Source organism: Ylistrum balloti, unplaced genomic scaffold (assembly GCF_031769215.1).
Source record: "Ylistrum balloti isolate Yb309-2 unplaced genomic scaffold, AGI_CSIRO_Ybal_v1 Utg370000, whole genome shotgun sequence".
NCBI lineage: Eukaryota > Metazoa > Mollusca > Bivalvia > Pectinida > Pectinidae > Ylistrum > Ylistrum balloti.
In genome coordinates, this window is record NW_026782078.1 from 424,176 (window position 1) to 443,870 (window position 19,695).

General features: G+C 34.9%; 1 protein-coding gene across 2 annotated transcripts in view; it reads left to right on the forward strand.

Moving 5' to 3' along the window:
- LOC132548104 (paxillin-like) overlaps positions 1–19,695 on the forward strand; it is a 69,957-nt gene that overhangs the window by 18,720 nt on the left and 31,542 nt on the right. Inside the window, exon 1 of one of the 2 annotated variants that reach the window (XM_060211931.1) lies at positions 15,270–15,426. The exons of the other annotated variant lie outside the window; for it this stretch is intronic. Coding sequence (XP_060067914.1) covers positions 15,417–15,426 — 10 coding nt within the window. The 5' untranslated portion in view covers positions 15,270–15,416. Of the gene's footprint in view, positions 1–15,269; positions 15,427–19,695 lie in introns of those variants that run through there. 2 annotated transcript variants of the gene reach the window in all.

Consider the following 19,695-nt stretch of genomic DNA (forward strand, 5'->3'; position numbering starts at 1 on the left):
TATATAATGTTCTACAATCCATACCTATATAATGTTCTACAATACCTATATCCATACCTATATAATGTTCTACAATCCATACCTATATAATGTTCTACAATCCATACCTATATAATGTTCTACAATCCATACCTATATAATGTTCTACAATCCATACCTATATAATGTTCTACAATCCATACCTATATAATGTTCTACAATCCATACCTATATAATGTTCTACAATCCATACCTATATAATGTTCTACAATCCATACCTATATAATGTTCTACAATCCATACCTATCCATACCTATATAATGTTCTACAATCCATACCTATATAATGTTCTACAATCCATACCTATATAATGCTCTACAATCCATACCTATCCATACCTATATAATGTTCTACAATCCATACCTATATAATGTTCTACAATCCATACCTATATAATGTTCTACAATCCATACCTATATAATGTTCTACAATCCATACCTATATAATGTTCTACAATCCATACCTATATAATGTTCTACAATCCATACCTATATAATGTTCTACAATCCATACCTATATAATGTTCTACAATCCATACCTATATAATGTTCTACAATCCATACCTATATAATGTTCTACAATCCATACCTATATAATGTTCTACAATCCATACCTATATAATGTTCTACAATCCATACCTATATAATGTTCTACAATCCATACCTATATAATGTTCTACAATCCATACCTATATAATGTTCTACAATCCATACCTATATAATGTTCTACAATCCATACCTATATAATGTTCTACAATCCATACCTATATAATGTTCTACAATCCATACCTATATAATGTTCTACAATCCATACCTATATAATGTTCTACAATCCATACCTATATAATGTTCTACAATCCATACCTATATAATGTTCTACAATCCATACCTATATAATGTTCTACAATCCATACCTATATAATGTTCTACAATCCATACCTATATAATGTTCTACAATCCATACCTATATAATGCTCTACAATCCATACCTATATAATACTCTACAATCCATACCTATCCATACCTATATAATGTTCTACAATCCATACCTATATAATGTTCTACAATCCATACCTATCCATACCTATATAATGTTCTACAATCCATACCTATATAATGTTCTACAATCCATACCTATATAATGTTCTACAATCCATACCTATATAATGTTCTACAATCCATACCTATATAATGTTCTACAATCCATACCTATATATAATGTTCTACAATCCATACCTATATAATACTCTACAATCCATACCTATATAATGTTCTACAATCCATACCTATATAATGTTCTACAATCCATACCTATGTAATGTTCTACAATCCATACCTTTATAATGTTCTACAATCCATACCTATATAATGTTCTACAATCCATACCTATATAATGTTCTACAATCCATACCTATATAATGTTCTACAATCCATACCTATATAATGTTCTACAATCCATACCTATATAATGTTCTACAATCCATACCTATATAATGTTCTACAATCCATACCTATATAATGTTCTACAATCCATACCTATATAATGTTCTACAATCCATACCTATATAATGTTCTACAATCCATACCTATATAATGTTCTACAATCCATACCTATATAATGTTCTACAATCCATACCTATATAATGTTCTACAATCCATACCTATATAATGTTCTACAATCCATACCTATATAATGTTCTACAATCCATACCTATATAATGTTCTACAATCCATGCCTATATAATGTTCTACAATCCATACCTATATAATGTTCTACAATCCATGCCTATATAATGTTCTACAATCCATACCTATATAATGTTCTACAATCCATACCTATATAATGTTCTACAATCCATACCTATATAATGTTCTACAATCCATACCTATATACTACAATCCATACCTATATAATGTTCTACAATCCATACCTATATAATGTTCTACAATCCATACCTATATAATGTTCTACAATCCATACCTATATAATGTTCTACAATCCATACCTATATAATGTTCTACAATCCATACCTATATAATGTTCTACAATCCATACCTATATAATGTACTACAAATACCTATATAATGTTCTACAAACCATACCTATATAATGTTCTACAATCCATACCTATATAATGTTCTACAATCCATACCTATATAATGTTCTACAAATACCTATATAATGTTCTACAATCCATACCTATATAATGTTCTACAATCCATACCTATATAATGTTCTACAATCCATACCTATATAATGTTCTACAATCCATACCGATATAATGCTCTATCACATATATACTTGATAAACCTGGTTAAATGGCAAAAGGTGTTGTTGTAGCCTAAAAATAAAGCGAAACTGATAGGTATTGTGTCTGTTCCTGATACATATTCTGACAGATTTCTAGTTTCCCAGAGTTACTTCCCCTGCAATGATAGAGCATGTAACTTTACTATGAAGGTTTAGATTTTCTGTAATATATATGAAAAATAGTGAGTCTTATTACTGTGTTACAGATTATCTTTATTTATATATTTTTCACTTTCTTCTTTATCCCTCATTTTCTCAAAATTATTTTAATATTGGTAGAATTTGAATCTTACTTTGTAGCCTAGTGTGAGTGATTATCAAACTGATTTCTCTTTGGCCTTGATAATAAATGTCTTTTTGCTCAGAAGGGTTATGATTATGATATTTTAAACCATAATAATTGGTGGACAAATTGTCCCCATAATTTTTTTTCTGTATATTTTTTTGGTGTTTTATCAAACTATTATCTATAATTTATTTTCATCTATACATAAATTGATAATTAATAAGATAAAATTATATTGTAAAAATATTAATATATCGATTAAATTGAAATACAGTTGACATAAGTAGTTGAAATGAATAAGCCAAGTTCAAATTTAAACCTGGAACTTTTATGTCGCCACAAGTCAAATAGTGTCACTGAAAAAAATTTAAACGCTTGACATGAATGTTTTGATATTGCGTCATCAGGACGTTTAAATGGTGTCAGTTTTCTGATCTCTTATCTACTGAATGGTTGAAGTCTTCAGAAGTCCAAACACTGCCACCCTGAGTTACCAAAGGGTGGAGTCACGAAGCTCACGCTCATTGTCGCCCAGGTATTCATAAATTCTGTGATCTGCTTGCTGTGTCACCAATTGATTGTAAATGACAAAATTATGGAAGATCTGTCAGACAGTTTTGACTTTTAAAACCATATTTGTCTGCATTTGTTAGAAAGATGAACAGATATTTTACAAATCTAGATATGTCTAGCACCTTAGCGAAAGAACATATAAACCATTTGGAAATTGATACAGATAATTTACCTGAAGGCTGAATCTGCGATAGTCATAGTAGTATATATATTACAAGCGAAAATCTCTTCTGTATTTACTGAAGTCATTTGTCCAATTAGAATTTGTCATGGGATTTAACACCTCAAAAATGGCAGATCAATTAAGTAGAAAATTAAAATAACTTCAAAAATTATTTTTTTTCCTTTTTATAAATTCTATTGAAAAATACTTACAGGCCATTTAACATTTCAGATTTATTTAATATGGAGACAACACCTATAAGTCTAGAGAGAGTTTGAATTATGAAATAAGACCAGGTAAACTATAGTCTATTATAAAATGCAGACAATGTTATGCCTGCTGGAGGCTGGTTGTTAAGGACAGTTGGTGTAAATCCATGTATACCTGATGCTATCTTTGCTATTTAATTTATTTTTTTCATAAAAAAAATTCTTTATTTTTTTGAATTCTTCATAAACAAGACATTTTTGAGCATGCACTTGCAGAGAAGTTCACAAGTACTTCACAAAACGCAAAGCTGCCTAGTACTATTCAACAAGTAAAAAACCCAGGTACCGCTGAAAATAAAATATACTCTCTAACCAAATGAGCTAACAAACAATTCCAAGGATTTTAACCTAGTAACTCTGCAAATGATATCCACTAAATGAGCTATACTTAGATGCCAAACTATTAGTTTATATTTATGTCAGTGGAAAAAACAAACAAGGAAAATTTGAAATATAACATAAAGTCAGCGTCAGTTGGAGATCTGAGATCTGTCACTACAGATATGGAAGCTCCTGTTGTTATTTTAAGGAGAAGTAATAATGAGAGACACACTTAAGTGGTAAACACTACAAATGTAGTATTGTTAACAGCAGGGCCACCCACCAACTGAAGACAACTGGTACATCACATCAGGGTATTAAAGGTTGCTAGCGATGCAGATCTGCTGAACCTTTAGTAATCTCTTCATCATATTTATAAGTACATTTGTGCTTAAACATTTGTCCCCAACCTGGAAATAGAATTAGGACTGTTCTGAACAGATGTGGACTTATCAAGCTGTGAAACATATGGAACTATCAGTCAGTTATTAGTTGGTATTGCCACTGTTGGGGTTCGAACTAGCAACCCTTCAGTCTCGTGTCAGACACTGTAACGCTCAACTAAAGGGAAATTCCCCTAGCTGATGCTAGTAAGGTGACCTGGTCTCTCAACTTCTGCATCTGTAATGAAATGGTTTAGCTGTTGATTTTAGATATTAGTTGAAATTGTTTATAAATGGTGCATGGACAGGATTCTGTAGTTGGTTTTCATGTATGACAGTTTGAACGTCAATCTCTAGCATTTGTTCATGGATGGTTGGCACAGAACATAGTGTTGGTTTATAATTGTGGACAGGGTATAGTATGATGGACACGGGTTCTAAGACTTCTGGTGAATGTCCAGCCAGACTTTGAGTAATGTATTATTGTGTTGTCCTGGTCTCGATAGTAAATGGATATTTGTTGTCTGTTATTTACAGAGTGGAAAGACCTCACATTTAACACTATCCTAGTGTTCTCCATCTGTTAAGTTTACACAAGGTTTTCCCCTTTAACTTGAGTCAGGGCCATATTATTCTATTTTTGGAGGAAAGTCATCCCATAGGGAAACAATGGAAAAAAATATACATGTATATCTATATTTATCTGGCTTGATAATAAGCCCTCTCACATGGAATAGATTTTTAGTAGAAATAAAAACAAATGCTTTATCAATGGTGAGTAATATGCCCATCCCACCCACCCCCACCCCCCCACCCCCACCCCCTACTGTGAGCCTATATTGTTGCCTGGGCTTATTACATGTGTTAGATATATCAAGTGGTCAGCTGGTAATGTGTATTTTGTGGGGCACATTTGTGTCATGGGGACCTACCTGGCCACCAGTCATTAGGTGTAGTCCTGATGATTTGCTAGTCTTTTTTATTGGTTGTGACACATATGTATAATAGGCCATGGATGTAGATAGGTCCTGGCTTGAGACACATATGTATAATAGGGATGTAGGAAGGTCCGGGTGTGTTTGCAGGTTGTTTGGAGTGGATGATACTGATTGTGCTTTGAAGTGTACTGAGATGTGCTCAAGTGGTTATTTATTGTGCCAGATGTAGGTACATGTTGTAAATAGTACTGTAGTCAGTTCACACAGGCTACAAGTATCATCCCTAAACATACACATTCTTAGAATATTTCAAATTTCTTCAAGATAGCGGTACAGAAATAGACACTAGTTATGTAACCTTTCTTCAGGAGTACATTAACATAAAAACTGTCAAATTAGAGGCTAGTGGGGATTTATGATGTTAAGTTGGTGTTTGTCATTCAGCTGATGGAGCCATTAACATGGTATAACATGCTTGAGAATTGGGTTAGACTCTTCCCATCTTTTTCATTTGTCAGAATTACGTTTTTCCCTTGTTCTTTCTCTAATATTAGCTCTAGAAGCCTCCTTGCTACTGTAATATGAAGCCAAAACAAAAACCCTGCTACGATGATCTTTCGATTCTATAAAGAGTTATAAATAAATACATGAATTTGATTGGTCAAACAAATCAACATTGATTATTTCAATGTTATAGCACTAATTGATATTTTTTAGAAAACTGACTTGGCTATTGCTTCGTTCTTGCCCTTTAAAACTCTAATGGATCATTAATAAATTTGTCATCTTTTATTGTAAAGATACCCGATTAATTTCCACCCTCCCTTTCTTCCATTTCTTCACATCTCCCTGTAATGATTTATCTGATATGATGTTGATTTGGATGGTTGTTTACATACTCAGTGACACTAATGTCTGTAATGCCCTTTGACTTAATGCCTTATTATCATATAATGATATAAGGAGAGTGTTGTTGTTAGTCAGACATCTGCACTGTTTGACCTTATTAAGAATGTTAATTATGTTGATTGGACAGGTAGAGAATGGTACTACAGACCACAGCATCTTACTGAAACAATTTTATTATTAATACATCATACATACCAGTGTAAAGGATTGAACTGCACTAGAGTCGCTACCTGAGGTCTCAGGTTTCGAAATAATGTCAATATTATTAATATTGATGGTGACAGAAAAATGATGGTCTGGTAATATGTGGCAGTGATTTGCACAAGAAATATTTAAATGTTGAGATCATATAATATGACAGCTTTTTTGAATGCACGAATTTTGATGTTGTTTAAAAGTTTGAAAAAAATCAACAATTTAAAAAAAAAAAGAAGAAAAATTGCCTGTTCTGTAGGGAAAGTGTTCCTTATGTCTGTAGGGAGTGTTCAGTATAGAAGTTAATGTTAATTGTGGGGTGATATGTTATAGAAGTTTAATGTTAATTGTGGGGTGATATGTTATAGAAGTTGTTCTGTAGGGAAAGTGTTTCTTATGTCGAAGTTAATGTTAATTGGAGTGTTCAGTATAGAAGTTAATGTTAATTGTGCGGTGATATGTTATAGAAGTTGTTCTGTAGGGAAAGTGTTTCTTATGTCTGTACGGAGTGTTCAGTATAGAAGTTAATGTTAATTGTGGGGTGATATGTTATAGAAGTTGTTCTGTAGGGAAAGTGTTTCTTATGTCTGTACGGAGTGTTCAGTATAGAAGTTAATGTTAATTGTGGGGTGATGTGTTAAAATAGATAAAAATTAAAAATAAAATAAAATAGAAGTAATTTGATATTGGAAATGTTCCATACCTTGTGGGCAGTGGTCAGTATAGTTTACCTTTATTTTTGGTGTAGAAGTTGTTCAGTATTGGAAGTGTTCCATATCGCAGTGGGAAGTTTTCAGTATAATAGTCTCTGTTTATTGTGAGTGTTTCGTTACAGATTTTTTACATGAAGTGTTTACAATGAGGCAGGTGTGCTCTATGGACAAGTTGTGTTCTATAATTAAGGTATTCTATCAGATATGCTGTGTAGTAAAATTGAATTGTAGAAACATACTTGGCTATCCCTTGCAAGCTTGCATGTATACTTTGGTAGCATGGAATGTTGTGTTATTTGGGGTGACATTCATACCGTGATGAGGGGCGTGGCTTAAACATCTAGTAGGGAGAAGTGTATATACACAGAGGTAAAGACGGGTATGCACAGTTCACACAACAGCCAGGTAAATCGCCAACATCTACCTGTGTAGCGTAAGGAGTAAATACCCAGGTGTACATAGACTGGATTGTTTACTAAACACTACCAGTTTTCGGATCATTCTGGGTCGGGTAAGCTGAAACCTATTTCCTCTTCTAATAGAGTTATCACAGGCTAAGTCCACGACTTTCTGATTTACTTTTGTCCAGATAGCAGCATCATTCTGAGTGACAGGTCGGTAACTGTATACAATGTAAATAGATACGTTAATACAGTCACAGAAGTTTAGGTCAGTTTTCACTGATTAATGTTTATATATTTACATTTGTGAGAATTTGTCAATTTTTTGATTAGCAGAATGTTGATGTGATGATTAAAAGGATACATTTTTTAATTTGTCAATAAAGAAGTTGTTACAGTATTAAATTTGATAATAAATATGTTACTTTGATAAATAATTCTTTAAGAAATACATTTGTATATTGAAGTCAATTTTTTTTACTCTTGTGCTGTGTGCTATCTTTCTGAATCCTTTAATATGGTGAAGTACTCCAATGAAATGACGTATCTGTTTGATCAGTTGGTTTGGCATGTTAAAGGGAGATAAGCATGAAAAGTATACAAAAGTTTGTCTAATAAATCCATCCGTAGTACTTCTTACTCTAGACGAGATGAATCATCCGTCTTGAAGAATTTTCGTGACAGCTGTATTTTGCTACATGATAAGACAGATTTGAAGTTGCTTAAACATGTGTTAAAAGTTTATTTACACTAATTCAGAATAATTGTGTCAGACATTTTGATATGATTCCATGACAATTTAATACACATTGTACATGACTAGACAATATAAAAGTACCTTACTTTAGGTGGATATTTATAGATCTGTCTGAAACTTCTTAATGTATAAGTGAAATAGATGAATCACAAATTTCTTTATTTCAACAAATATCGTTAGTTTTGGATCTTAGTGTTAAAATAATGTTGTCTTACATCTGTAACATTATACAAGATAGTGATATAGGTGGCACACATTGCTATCTACAGTTGTAAAGTAATAAATGATTTTTCAGCGTTACAGACCTTATAAAACATGTTAACCCAGACTTAAGCGTTATGAGGAATAGTTTGCGGCAGGGACACAAATTCATGAAGATTACTCTGAGATAGGCATATATCCTTAATTCAAAAGTACACATGGATCGTGGATAAATATAACCATTATCAGAGAATTACAAAATCATTCTTAGGGTGTAAGAAAAATCATTGAAGGAAATTATGCAAAAACTGGTGTGCAATAGAACTACTTTAATTTGCAGTAGTGATTAAGTATATGAACACATTCTGGTGAGAAGTCTTATCATACACAGGTAAACAGACTGAATACAGGAGTCTGAGATGCAATCTCATTGAAAGACTTACCTCGTTATAATATCAAAGTCATTCACCGCTCTCTGTGATTACACAAAACAGCAGGAATTAAAGCGGGCCTTGTTTTTCTATTTTTACTTTCTAAACAAATAACCAAATAAGACCATATGTTTTGGTAGAGTGGGGGGTGGGGGTTAGACGAGAGGTTGAGAGGCTGGTGCCTGGTGCTGATGCTGCAGTAGACAAATTAATTAGGTGTGCTATTTGACATCATGTGGCTAGGTAATAACTGGTGATCCAAATTTAATATACAACTGTAGCAGGAATGTATAGACCACTAATGTGTGTGGTGAAGGAGGCTTGGTAAAACAGATGTCTGCCGGGAGTGCAGGTTGCTAGCTGTCTGACACAAGTTGGATATAAAAGTAGATAGCATTACTTAAATGTACTGATGTATTGATTTTTCCTCAATATGACACTTAAGACAAAAAGCATAAGTTAAAATAATACTTCTTACAGTTCCAATACAAAGATAAAGCATTTTTTTGGTCAGGAATCTCACTGAACAAAGACAATTTCTGTGTAGTAAGTTGTACAATGACCTTGTCGTACTATGACCTTACCCCTTATTTGTATATATTACTTTTTCTGAAATCCAGGATAGAGTAAACCTCCCGGTCAGTTCAAACAGGTGGGTAATTTGAACATGTGATCTTTTCAATAAAACAATAATTTTCTGTAGATCGTGCTGTATAGATAAGGATATCATGGTGACAGTAATCATGCTGTACAGAAATCAATGGTACATGTGGTGGGTAATGGGTTGTAAAGGACCATCTTAAACAACTGATACTGCCATTTATACACACACCTATCAGTTAATAAGTATTAAATGATTCCGTGTTATTTTACTCATGCCTCACAACATCATGCTCAAGTCAGCGCTCAGTTCATACAACTTGAGCCCCCAGCACTGTATTACAATCAAATCGGTATACAGAGCAAGTAATGTTGACGTGTATTGTCGAAGAGCAACAGCGTTTTATTACCGATTCTGATTATATTATCGCACCAAGAGGATCCCTATGCATTGTGTTAAATAAATAATCCTAATACTCATAGATGTGTATTGCATACCAATATGTCAGTGCAAACTTAGGCCGATATAAAAACAGACACATGCTATTTAGGGGCTTTTAAAGCTTCCTGTGATTTCTTTTAGTCGATTCAACATGTGTTTTTAAGTGCCTATAACCTCATTAACACATTTTCATTAATCTGAACAGGCCTATCATAGTCTTTACCTTTCAGTATAATTTCCTGTCAGTACATTTTTGAAGTATATCATGATTATGGATGATGTTGACTCTTACAGGTCAAACTCTTGATTTCTTTTCACAAGCATAATTTCATTAAGTTCGACAGCATTTAATTTTGTTTGGACTGACCAAAGGTTTACTGTCTTGTATATCTATACACTTTTACATTGTACCTGTAATGACCTAACACTGACCACTGGGCAAGGGTCAACTCTGGATTAGTAGTGGTCATCTTTAATTCTTTCTCTATACAGATCTGATCATAAATATTGTTGGAATGTAAGGTCACAGTGACCTTATCCCTATCAGGGTTGCTGTATCAAAGGGAAGTCCTTGGTCACCTGACCAGGTGAAAATTGCTGTCTCAATCTGTACAAGGTTGTTGATAGGTGCATTATGATAAGGAGAGATTATAATTCTTTTACCTGCCAAGGAAGAGTGTCTAATATATAGGTCAAGGGTCAAAAGTTAGTATGGTTAACTTAAAGGGAAAATTGAAATCAATGTAAGAATCAAACAGTAGTTCTAGAGATGTTCCTTTCCTCAACATTCATCATTGAATTAATAGCAGGCATTAATAATGTCTAGTTTAGAAATTTTCATAAAAGCTAAATTTAGAAGTCTTTTGAATACTTGGCTGCTATCATAAATGTTATTTGTTTGAATAACAAGTTATGAAATTTAATTACCTACTCAAATATCAAACTGTAGACAAACATTGACCAATCTACTTGACTGTTACATGGGTCAGTTACTGTTTGCTGTGTCTTGGACCTTGCTTATCTCCCTTGCATAGCTCTGTTGTTAGGAGGAAGGATGATTTTGGCGCGTTTGAATGAAGTACTTGTTAAATGTAGGAGCTGATCTACCGGACCACTGATGTAAAATAAATGTTACACAGTTGGTGTGAAAGTTGTGTTGGTGAGTAACACCCTTGGTTATCCCTCCTGGACTAACAGGGTATACTCTGGTTTTTATGAATTGTACCTAATGACTTGTACCTAATGACCTGTACCTAATGACTTGTATTATCTTCTTTATCAACATGGAAGAACAGTTACAAATTAGGTAAAAAATTATGATTATAATTGTAACAAAACATGAACTCTTCATCACATATTACAGAATGGATATTTTATTGTTAAATTTATATCTATATTTTGGAATATGATATTTGCTTGATTATAAAATTCTTGTAGCACTATAAAGAACAAGTGTACTGAGGCAGTAATGTAAAGGCCATCAATACATTTGGTCTGATTTTGGTTTTATATTTGTTTAGTTTAGAAATTCTACTGTCCATATTTTCTTTGTGTGAATGTTATGAATTATGAATACAGATATGTATTTTCCTAGTATTTTCACCACCACTGCTTCCAGTGGTTTCCTTCCTACATGTGTTACCGGAGCTTTAAACAAGTGCATCCAGCCTTGATATTTAAATGGCATGACAGGATGTTTATATTGGTCATAATTGTGTTTATATACATACAGGCAGACGATTTGAAACCTGACCAGCTCAGAATTATAGACAGTGACAGTACATTTTGTATTGGCTGTTCTGCAGAATTGTATGGCCTATTGATATGGGAAGTTGGTTTGTCTGTTGGGTCATTCCTTGGTGTTGATTAATCATACAGAACGTCATTGCGGAAATAAAGTTCAGAGGTCATGGTCACTTATTATAAATAAAAATTTTTGCCTACGCTGCTGGTAGTAATAGCTTTTGGATTGTAACGTCAAAGGTCAAGGTCACTGGTATCAAAAAGAAGGTCAGCAGATGACATATTCAGTTTACTGTATATTGTACTAGAAATCTTGTTTTTTGTTTTGTTTTTTTTTTTTGTTTTGGGAAATTTAAATTAGACCTGTATTTTCACAAAATGAAAAAAGTATGTTTTTCAAAACCTTCAAAAAACACACAAATTGTAATGAAGCTAGTGGTATATTGTCCCAAATCTTGTATAGAAATCCCTCTCATTACAACTTTCCTACAGAAGTTAGTATGACTAATAACTTTGACATGACTAAATACCTGGAATGTTTATTTAGAGTGGGGTGGCTATACTGTTTGATAATTGTCTAAATTGATCTTTGTTGATAAACCCTGTGTAGGTTCAGTGTGGGTTCTACATGTACTTTGAATCAGTGAAGGTAGAAGTTAATAAGATGGAAATTCAAGCTCAGGGAATCGTAAGTTTTGTGGTTAGACTGTCTGATGTCTATAAAGACAGTGTGACTCACTTGGGCTGGTGTTGGCTTTCTCTCTTTAACTGATTTCTGTAAGTGAAGATGATCCGTTTAGATAAGGGATCTGTACTCAAATGATACTTATGCAGTAACAGACTTCTAACCCTCCCCTACTCCCTCTCACCCCTTCACCTGGGGCTCTTCTAGATCTGAAACCCCATAAAAATATATGGCTGCATCCTGTCCTTCCTTCCATAAGACTTCTCAGGTTTGCACTACTATTATCAAGGAAGAATGGCATACTTAATACTTGTATCATATTTATGTGACTGAAACAAATTCATAAAAATTGTTCCATGAATTTGAACTATAAGACAAGAAGTTGACACAGTTCCTTTTTCCTACTCAACCATCTACCAACAATGTGTGTCCTTGGTTGTCAGAGCATGTATACTTTCAGGTAAGATTGTGGTGGTGTGCTTGTTTGTGTCTGAGTACAATCAACCTTTATTTTATCCAGTCCATAATTTCTTGACACCACACCTGTAAGAAGCTACAGATTGGAAAATAGAATTGACAAGAAATTATGAATTAATTGACACATTCTGAATGTAGTTTGACATCATAGAATCAAAGTTTGTGTTTAGTGGAGAAAAACCGCTATACTGATAAAAAGCTATAGCTTTAATACATTTCCCAAGATTTTGAATTTGATATGGAACAAGGAAGCATTCACTGTGCCTTTGATATGAACTCTACACCACTTATAGGCTAACATCAACACAACACTGGGTGCAGTAGAGTTTCATTGAATTTTTTATTATAGAAATTATGTGCAGAATTTCTAACACCGCTACAGACTTTGGTGAGTGGAGACATTAAAGGTGTCCTGCAGAGAACCCCTTACTAACATACATTTAAGGTAACAGTATATAATGAATGCAAGTGTTTGCTTTCATCAAAGGAAATACCAAGGTTGAATTCTTTCAGCCTGAGTTTTGAGTGAGAGTATAATTTAGCTTAGAATAATCAAGATCCGATTTACATTTCTCTTACAAGAGAAGGCAGATTGAACACAAGGTTATTGATATTAAATCTGTTGGTGATGATGTAACAAAACAATTTAAACATGGTGAAATTAATGCAGTTATATAAAATTACATTAAAAGATATAGAGAAGAAAGATAATGAGTGATAGAACTGGTTGTCGATGGTGGGGTTGGTTTGGGGTGATAGGTGCTGATTGAGGGTGGGTTTATTGAAGATGGTACTGGCTGGTTGAGGATTGAGGAGGTTGGTTGAGGATGGAGGGGGTTGGTTGAGGATGGCAGGGGTTGGTTGAGGATGGAGGGGGGTGGTTGACGATGGTACAGACTGGTTGAGGATGGTAGGGGTTTGCTGAGGATGGAGGGGGCTGGTTGAGGAAGGAGGGGGTTGGTTGAGGATGGAGGGGGCTGGTTGAGGATGGAGGGGGTTGGTTGAGGATGGTACAGGCTGGTTGAGGATGGAGGGGGTTGGTTGAGGATGGAGGGGGGTGGTTGAGGATGGAGAGGGTTGGTTGAGGATGGTACAGGCTGGTTGAGGTTGGTACTGGCTAGTTGAGGATTGTACAGGCTGGTTGAGGATGGAGGGGGTTTGTTGAGGATGGAGGGGGTTTGTTGAGGATGGAGGGGGTTGGTTGAGGATGGTACAGGCTGGTTGAGGATGGAGCGGGTTTGTTGAGGATGGTACAGGCTGGTTGAGGATGGAGAGGGTTTGTTGGGGATGGAGGGGGTTTGTTGAGGATGGTACAGACTGCTTGAGGATGGAGGGGGTTTGTTGAGGATGGTACAGGCTGGTTGAGGATGGAGGGGGTTGGTTGAGGATGGTACAGGCTGGTTGAGGATGGAAGGGGTTGGTTGAGGATGGTACAAACTGGTTGAGGATGGGAGGGGTTGGTTGAGGATGGGGGGGGGTTGTTGAGGATGGTGGGGGTCGGGGAAATATAAATACAATTATGAACGATTAGCAAAATGTTAGATGAGTAGCCTTTATTCATCCTGGAGAATGTGTATTTGGCGTTAGTGTGTGACATGACTCACAACATCTGTTTACTATAACGAAATGTAATATTTAAATTTGGGGGAAATATATGCATAATTATGTGTTTATGGTACATATGTCCTACATTGAGTATTATACACCTCAGTCCCTGTTGTAACTGGTAGTTATACACATTGGATTGGTGTCACACAGTTTCATTCCTTAGCTATAAATATATCACCACACCTGAAGACTAGGAGGGTGATTATATCTGTAAGTATGTGTATTTTTGTTTAGGGAGGGAGTGGTTGTGACATCATCTCTACTTAATTCTATATATGTGTAATATTATTTTTGAAATTTTTCTGATTGTGGAAATGGATTGATCGTAAAATGAACTATACTCTGTAAAGAATGATTCTTGTTTGAGTAAATAATGTTGATTTGTAGAGCCATAGAGACGAAAGGGGCAGGGAATTTCCAATAACGATCTTCTGCTGAAGACCATAACTGATATGTTTACCCTTAAAAATTGGGTGAGAATAGGTGAAGTAGATAATAAGCTAGTGGTCTTGATAACATACATTCCAGGAAAAACCTGGGCTCTAGTTAGAAAAACAGATAGGTAGTATTATGCATGTTTTGGGCATATGTCAAAATGAGTGTTTATGTAGGGAGTAGGGAGTTAGAGGGATGTTCAAGGAGCATCAAGAACAGACCCCCCCCCCCCAAACTGGCCCCCTCCCTCTGGGCAGCTGATATACACACCTTAGCACAGAGATGGATATAACAGAATGATGGCTTGCAGAGGTATTTGAAGTGCTGCTAAATTTAGTGGTTAAATAGTTACTGGGACTGGTGGAGATAACTGTACCCATTATTGTGAGCTTCAGACTCTTCCTCGGGATTTCTTGGATTTCGATTTGGATGCACATAAAACATTTTCGGGACCACACTTTTCTACTCCATACAATCAGGGCGTGTACTCGTTGTCTCTTGGGAATTGTGTATTTTTGAAGATAACCTTTTGGACAGATGGATATAGGTTAGTACTAAGTGTATTGTATGTGTGTGTATGTCAATATTCTGGTTGGCTCTAATTTTGTGGCATGTCATTCTCTACAGCTAGAGCTAACCAGAAACACATGAATGTTATATTAGTTATAGATGGATAGAAAGGTGAGAGGGAAGAAGACAGGTGGTAATTTGTCAGTGTTGGCACGTAGATGAGAAGTGGACAGAAAAACTATCAATATTCACACAAATTAGATTACTCAGGATCTGGTACGTGTCAAAAGTCATAGCCTTATTCATGTTTGCTATTGCTGTAGTGTTTAGCTATGAAGGTCAAACTTACATTTGGATTTTCCTATGGATGCAGACTCTAGGTGAGTTCTTGGCTGCAGTTTCTCTTCTGTTTGTATATGTGTTACATTGTTGCCTGACCATAGACATATAATATAGCATCTTATACTCGCATGGTAACCATTTCATCAGGTTTATCTGTAAGTCACTACAAAGCTTCTATATTATAACAAAAATTGTCTACAGATGCAAATACAGAAGAAGTATTCAATTCATAGTGTTAATAGGTGTGTGTATAAGCTAGTGACATGCCTCTCTGGCATATCTCTTTTAGTTCTAGACTTAATTGGTTGTATTTGAATGTAATTGATACATTGCATCTATTTTTCCAGTTGTTTCCTACCAATTCTTCGGGATGATTATACATATTCTTTCTGTTGTGTTTTCCTGTTCTTCCTTTTGTTGTCAACCTGTCTGTTTTGTTGATGGTTTCCTATCCTTCAAGTTGTTGGCTAGCTTTTCTTCCTGGTGTTTCACGTCTATTCCTCCAGCTGTTACCTCCCTATTCTACTGAATGTTTACTACCTTTTTTCCTGTTGTTGCCTTCCTGTTTTTATCTTGTAACAAACAAGTTTTCTGATATCTTTCTGTGTATTGTAGCTACTAATTACGGCTAAATACACTCTGTCTGGGAATGACATACATTGTATTTTGGCTGGCAAGGATCTGTTTTTGTTTTTGTGTGGTGAGTTAGAAAGTGTTTCGCAGTGTGCCTCGTTTATTGTTGGTACTTATTACAGGAATGGTGTTACAACTCTCACCTTACGTACGCATTCATGTATATACCTTGGTAGGTTATCATATTGGGATGCTTCATCTCTCAATAAATTTTTTTATTGTAAAGTTTAGGTAGTAAAATAATTTAATTAAACAACAAAGAATGTTTCATAAGAGATCTATGTAGATATGTGTTAAACCAGTGTTGTGTAAAACCTGTTTACTGGCCTAAAGAGTAGTAGTATTGGGTGTACATGATGCCAATCCTGTTCTAACATTCTAACACAAAGTCATACGCACTGGTGTTCATTCATGTTGTGGTAGATCTACTCTATATTTGAACACTGTATGGTCTCTCTGATCCTTCTTTAGACCTTGATGTTTCATCAAAGGTGCCAGCAATGCTACTCAGGATAATGATACTGTCATGGTTGCCGTAGAATCTCTGTGAGCTATTTATCAGTGTATAGATGCCTATCCCATCACGATGGTAATGGTCCTTGGGAATGAGGAAGAATGGGGCACCATCAATGACTCCATACCCTTATCTCACATGCACTTGTAGACTTCACATATCTGGTGCTAACTGATCAGCCATGGGCTTCTCTACCTATCAGGTTACATTATGCTTTTTCTTAAAAACAAGTGTTTTTTCTACTTTTTTCTTAAAAATAACATGTTTATTATTTTTGAAAATGTTACTTTAGTAAATGTAAACTTCATTTTGCTGAAAAGCTAAACAGAGTAAATGAATGACCTTAAAACAAGGTATCGTTACTTCTGTATGTTGAGGTAAAGGGTACATATGGACAAGAGAAATAAAAGAGGTCATGCCTCTATCTGTTATATTATTCAAAACCAACTGACCTAAGTTAATTATCTTATATAGGTGGTTAATAATTGTTTTTGCATAAATAAATAGAAAACATTCTTCTAGAAAAAGTTAGATTCGAAAGTTGAAAAAGAATTACCTGGTATGTATGCCTTTCCAAGTGGTGCCAGCTTAAGAATCTAATGATCAAATAGTTGAAACCAACAATGCCAAGGGGCTGAATGTTTTTCTGATGTTCTGTCAGTGGATCTTAGATATGTGTAATATATTACCATCAAGTAATCAATGTATGACAGTTATTTAAATCTCGACATGACATTGCAAAAGGGGAATTCCCTTCCCTCCCCATGTATACTTAGGTATTATAGAGAAAAATCTCACAGGTCACAATGGCATTAAAATTTATCCAGGACGAGAAAAAGATTTAAAATTTTGAAACGTTTATCTAACATTGTGAGGTGTACAGTGCTGTCCTGGGGGAGCGTTATGAATGGTTTTTCTTGCATTGTGAGCTGTACAGTGCTGACCTGGGGGGAGCACTTTGAAAACAAACTACGCTCGATTACAAAAGTAAAGTTTCTGATCAAGTGTCAAATGAATTTAATAGGAAAAGCATAGAATTTAGTCTCTTAATCAGAAAGCACATGTTTTTCATAATGACCTTGAACTTTACTTTTGTTATCGAGCGTAGTTAACTGAATTTTATACCTACATGTCCCGACCATGTTTGTTTGTTTTTATAATTAGTGGTAGTGAAAGTTGCCCTTTTCATTTTACATTAGATATTTGGTAAGTTTCTCAGGATTAAGTCTTGAGAAGAATGCAGGGTTAAAGATACACTATAGAGATACGGTGGTGTCAAGGTATTTCCTGTTAAACAATACACAGTAGGAATGTTGGGCAGTAGTTACATACACAGAATACCAGTGTGCTGTCCGGAGGCTGACCATCCAGCAGGGGACAATTACCGCCACATGATCCAGGTTAATCCCGGTCAGCAAACTTACTCAGACAACCAATGTGAATGTTATTTATCATCAGACCCAAACAATGATGTACTCTTACAGTGTAAAACAAAAGTTTGAAGAATTCAGTTGAAAATCTTAAAGTCAAGGTCATTTTGAAGGCCAGGAACACCAGGGATCAATTAATCTCTTGCTATTGATGATTTTGTAAAATATCTCTGGAAACCTAATACAAGATGGCCACCGTTTCATAAATGCTCTGTAACTAGGGAAATTTCTGAAAATCAAATGTCCATTTGGAAAACATGTTTTAAAGAAAATGAGCCTAAAGTGAGCTTTTTCCCTTTCACTCGCATCAGTATTTGTTATATATAATCTAAGTGACAGGACTTCCCTTTACTAAGAGAAAACTGCGGCCATTTGTTAGAATGAATTGGTCTAGTCACTGTTTTGGTTTTTGGACATTCACCCAGTTTTGCTTTAGTGTGTGTTGGGGCCAGCCACACCAGTCTAGGTTGTCAGGACTAAACAATAGGTGGTTTACTATATAATTCTGTCATTCACTCCTGGATGGTACATCCGGGATCCCATGAGATGTGTGCGCATCGTTAGCAGTCATAGCATGTTTTGTTAGCAAATAGTACAGAGGGAACTGCGTTCCTCTGACTTTATATAGCCTTTTATACTTTCATTATTTGTTTCACACCCCCAGAGGCTCTCTAGGGTTTACTTGTTGGTTTTCACTGTTCAGGTAAATACTTTTTACATTTCTGAACACTGCTGTCTCGGCATATTTTCACGTTTTCTTGTGAGGAGGGGCTCCCTCTCAAGCGCGCTTTATGGCCACCATCTTGGAAAAATGTAAAATCGTGAGTGAATTTTATTTTGTTGGGGACATTTTGTGGATGTAGGATTTCTTGAAACAATTTTTGGTGTGATGGTGGGATAGATGTAAACTAATATTCATTTGATTACAAGGATCATCAGGAGTCTAGATGCTACAACATGTTGGACTCATTGTTAAAGTGCTTGCAGTAGGGATTGTGCTGTTTTATTATATGTTGTGTTTTATTTTTAATTGCATCATACAAAAAAACGAGTTAATAGGACAAAGTGATGAGAAAGCTTCAGTATAAAGTAGAATATAAAAAAGTATACACTAATTAAACATGTACTGGTGCAAATTAATGTGCTGTATAGCCAAACTTACACACTACAGTTCAGGAAAATACCAATAAAATGATCAGATTACAGAAATAAGTAAGATTTTTATTGAAATGTCTGGGGTCTCTGTACTTTGATTGGCACAAAACTTTTCATTCGAGCAACCATTTACCAGATTCATGCCAAAGTTTCTTCAGTCAGAGTTGATTAAGTTTTTGCTCGGTTGGAAGCCAAAGGATTGCATAGCTCATTGACATTCAATTGTCTGTTC